Raw genomic sequence first — 4,878 nt, 5'->3', positions numbered from 1 at the left:
AAAAAAAAAAAAAAAAAAAAAAAATCATCTTAATTAGTTATCCACTAAAATGAAAATTTTTGGAATTTAAATTAAAAAAAGTGAGTCTAAGTGAATACCCGTCTGCAACATCTTGAATATGCCAACCGGACAAATTCCCTGCTTCAGTGAGAGCCTTCCTCCATCTCTTCACCTTCTCCATCTCCGATCTGAATCGCTCTTCGTATCCAGCAAAGCTTTCCTCCAAAATCCCATTTTGTTTCCGAAAATGAGAAGGATCCACCTTGTAAAAAACGGGAAGAACAGTCTGACCCATCTCATGCTTGCATTCTAACATCTTCACCACTTCATCAAGGCACCATATGGAAGATCCATAGTTCTTGGAGAAGACAACAATCGAAACCTTCGATTCTTCTATGGTTTTAAGGAATTCAGATGTGATATGGTCGTCGAGGTTGCGCTTATCGTCTTCGTCTGTGAAGATTCGGTAACCTCTTTGGATCAATTCTTCATAGAGTTGGTCTATGAAGTTTCTACTGGAATCATCAAAATCTTCATCTATGAAGCTTAAGAAGACGTCGTAGTTCTTTCGATGAGTGGAAGAAGAAGAAGAAGAAGAAGAAGAAGAAGCCATAGTTGGAGAAAACCAAGAGACCCAAGAGAGATGAGAACATTTACTTTCTGAATTCTTTTGCTACTTCTTTATATTTTCAGCATCTTTTGCTTACAACCAGATGGGCCCAAGATGGGAAAAAGACGAAGACGAGAGTCTGCATGAGTCCTACGCCACTACTTGTCGTTCCACTCTCTCTCTCTCTCTCACATCAATGTAAAAGAAGAAAAAGCACTACACGAAAAAAAAAAAAAAAAGCTCCAGAGATATATTCTCAACTGGGAATATTTTATTACATTGAAGGATATAAATACACAAGACTGATCAATTATGAGGTTATGCGTGACGAGTGACAAATGGTGGGGGTTGCAGATTCAAGGATTTTAGATGAGACAGTTTGAGGACGATTCAAATGAGAGAGATTTTGGTTCAATGGTAGTTCAAATGGGACAATTTCTTGTTCAAAACAAATCAAATGTGCCAAAGATTCCAGTTCAGTCAGGGTAAGCAAGCAAATTCAGAGATCAGATCATGGTTCTTAAAAATGGATCGGAATGGTCAGTATTGGTTAGATCGGAATGGTTTTGGTCTTAACCGATCTCGATTTTAACTTTTTCCATCTCAATCCACATGTTTGGTTCAATGGTAAAATCATAATAAAAACTTATTAAAAGAAAAAAAAAGGTAAATCTGTTTGATCTAGTTCAATCCGAGATGATATCAGAATGATATTGACCTTGATCGATCCCATGATCATTCCCGAGTTTTAGAACATTGATTCGTGTGAGCTGGCTGAGGCAAAATATAGGGGCCTAGCAATGTTAGCTGGGGTTTGTTGATTTGAGTTCATATAGTATTTCAATGAGATTTCAGGGGTGATTACAGATTGCAGGGTGGTGGGGGTGGGGAATTAGGAATCGGGGGTTGAGAGAGAGAGAGAGAGAGAGAGAGAGAGAGAGAGAGAGAGAGAGATTGATTACAGGAATGATTCATTGTTGTTAGATTCAGAAATGACGCTTGTGGGACGAAGTCTAGGTTTGTAGGAGCACGACAAGTTAGAGGGAGCTTGGGGGTGGTGGTGGTTGCAAGATTGGTAGATGTTGAGGTGCTGAGGTTCTCTCGATGCATAGGGCATGTGCTAATCATATATCGGCTCTGATACCATGTCAAGTGATAGACCTCTGCATTTGTATTGGGTAAAAGATTTGCAACCCAGCAGTAGTTGAAATTTGAAATTGCATGCATGCACATCTAAAAGAATCTCCTTATAAGAAGACTTATATACCCTCTATTACAGTTTTTCCTTATAATACCCTCCTTCCAAGGCCCGAAATTACACACAAACATCAGAGGAATCCGCCGCATGTATATTTTTTATTACATTGAAGGGTGTACACATAAAAATGCCATCTAATATGACAATATGTTACGATTTCATATCAGCTTATGGGGTTGATTCCACATCGGTTTCCTATGGGATTTGATGTGGGTTGATATGGTCTTAGGTCTTCTCACCTTGTAAACCGGTTTATGGGATTGAATTCTTCTGAGACCAATACATGGGAAATGAAATACTAGGCCCCTTCATACATAAGACCTTGGGTGCCTTGGTCTTTTGTCTTGGCATCAAATAGGCACGGAAAAATGATTGTAGTTTACAGTGACTATAGGTAGCTTTATTCATTAACAAAGAAATTTTTAATAGCAACATTTGGAGAGAGGGTATTTCTTCCTAAGTGCTGATTGTCAAATGTTGTTATGCTCTCTGTAATCCAAGGAGAACAAATTTTCACTTGTGCGGATCATACTTCTTTTTTTCAGATGGGTACGTTATAGAAGGAAGGAGGGGAGAAGGTAACCGCCAGTAGACTTGAAATTGAGTAACAAAATTAAGTATTAAGTTTATACGAAGCAACTAATAGAAGAAAGCATAGAATTACATTTTCTTTGAGAATTAATGAATAGCTGCTATCATCCATATTTCTGTGTGGATTCCACTGGGGTTGTTGTTAGGAGTGGATTCCCTCGACCACCAGGGAGGATTCTGCCTCTCTACTGCTGCTGGGCTTTTCAATCTTCTATGTTTCTTCGTCCAGTTCTGTTTTGCAAGTTGCAACCCAAAACAGATCAGCAACTTCACTTTAGTAGGGACCTTAAAGCTACTGCATCAAAATTTTATGCGATTGTGCCAATGGTAATGTGGGATTTCCTTAGGCCTGTCATATGTCCGACTATAACACAATTATTTAGTATCATATGGATAAACTGTGTAGTAGAGAAGAAGATATTAAGATGATTCGATGTGCAACAAAGCTAGGAAGAATAAAGTAAAGAATGACCATACTATAACTGATTTAGTTGATACCTTGACTCATGACAAGTTCTGAAAAAATCGCTTTAAGGTGATAAGACCATGTGCAATCAGTAAAGAAGAATGATCTAATTTAAATTGAAGAAAAAAAAAAAAAAAAACAATGACAGATTTAATTAACAATTTGAGTTTCAGTTGGTAGCTGAACCAATCTGGAATTGATCCAGAGAGAGAGAGAGAGAGAGAGAGAGAGAGATCTCTAAAAGTATTTGCCAAACCATTGTACCTTTCCATGTGAACAATTGGTGTTGTTTCTAACCTCTCCAACCCTTCCACCTCACTTCTTTAACAATGATATTCTGGGGTAGGCATATTTGGACTACTTTGTTGAGACCAGATTCTGGAATTCGGCCTCAGAGGTGGCCATCGGGCATTATCTTGGGCATGGATTTGATTAATTATACAATCAATAGGATACTGACATGTGGAACAAAAATATTAAAATACTAATTAAAAATCAATAATCATTAGTATGCTGATACTGATACGAATAGGATAATACGGACAATCCGATATTGATTACTAAATCCATGATCTTGGTCTTACATCTCAGCTTATAGAATTCCATCAAAAAGTTTTTATTTTTATTTAAATGAAAGGGTCACCAAGAGTCATACAAGAGACCTATATAAGAGGCAAGGAAAGGACCCACTGAGCTGCCAATGTGAGACCCAACAGAATCACAACCTTTTGGAAAGGATGGAAAAATATACTAATAGTTCTATGATTAGATGCCGTAAAAGGGTGGGAGTTGATCTACGGATCAAATTAGATTGCAACTAAGCCTAAGGGACTACTGATCAAGTCATTAGAGCATATGAACAAACATGGCCTTAAGAGTACTTATCAAATTATTAGGTGGTAAAAAAACATATGATCAGCCACATGGGATTTTCATTTCATCCGCTCTTTGCGTGATATTTTCCTCTTATGTATGGGACTTGACTTTCCTTTCATTTTGCGTGATATTTTCCTCTATGTGAGTCTCTACTAGTGACCCCTTAGTTTTCATCCCCACTGTCTTACTTCTCCCTCTCCTTTCCTTATCATGTCGAGATTCCCAATCCCACCTCCTTTATTGGAACCATCTCTTCTCGAAACCTGAAACTTGAACCTTCCAAAAACATAATCACAAAATCCAGAGGAAGACGTCTTGGAGATTGATGGTTAATTGTGGTCTTTTGGATCACGAGGAAAGCTGATGCGACTTCCGTTAGTCCACCAACTCGCAACCCTGTTATATAACAGATTCTTTAAAGAACCGATTATGCTGATGGTCGGCTCAAGGCTTTCCTCAAAGAATTCCTTATATAGTGGCTTAGAATAACTATCTCCGGTTCAGTTTATATTTTCCTAGTACTTGAACCTTATTTTCTTAGAAACCTTGATCTTTACCTTGAGAATTTTTTTACACAGCTTATCCAATGACAGTTCAAAAACTCTTTCGATTTCTTCTAACCACTCCTCCCATCAGGGCATATCAAAATATGCTCACAACTGCCAAAGGCATCAACGGAACAGATTGCTCAACCTGGAAAAATCAAATGTAGAGTGGACCTCCAATGATGCTGACCTCTCAAAGGAGATCATAGACCATTTCAAAGCACAACTAATATCTCTAAGGTATTGACTGCCCTGCCCTCAATTATACTATTCAATGTTTACAGCCATTGGTTATAGATAATATGAATGTATGAGTTATGTGTTTGCCCATCCACTGATGAGGGCTGTTCTTCCTAAGTGCTGATTGTGTAATGATGTCGGTTAGTGCTGGATTTATACCAGACCTTGTAGTTATGCTCTAGGTAGACCGAGGAGACTAACTTGGCTATACAAATCAAAGTTTCACTTGTGGGGATCATCTATTTTTTTTTAGATGGGTACACTATAAAAAAAGGAAAAAGGGAAGGGGGGG

At 38.1% G+C, this 4,878-nt stretch overlaps 1 protein-coding gene across 2 annotated transcripts in view; it reads right to left on the bottom strand.

The window, feature by feature from the left end:
* Positions 1-759, bottom strand: part of LOC122071429 (disease resistance protein RPV1-like) — an 8,555-nt gene extending 7,796 nt beyond the window's left edge. The window contains exon 1 of one of the 2 annotated variants that reach the window (XR_006138185.1): positions 99-759. Coding sequence is in view for 1 of the 2 variants with exons in the window: in XM_042635782.1 (XP_042491716.1) it covers positions 99-613 (515 nt within the window). In the remaining variant the exon portion in view is untranslated. The remainder of the gene's footprint in view (positions 1-98) is intronic. The other variant, XM_042635782.1, reaches the window with a different exon arrangement.
* Between the last annotated feature and the right edge of the window lie 4,119 nt (positions 760-4,878).

This window comes from Macadamia integrifolia, unplaced genomic scaffold (assembly GCF_013358625.1).
Source record: "Macadamia integrifolia cultivar HAES 741 unplaced genomic scaffold, SCU_Mint_v3 scaffold_227A, whole genome shotgun sequence".
Classification (NCBI taxonomy): domain Eukaryota; kingdom Viridiplantae; phylum Streptophyta; class Magnoliopsida; order Proteales; family Proteaceae; genus Macadamia; species Macadamia integrifolia.
This window is presented reverse-complemented; position numbering and strand designations above follow the sequence as displayed.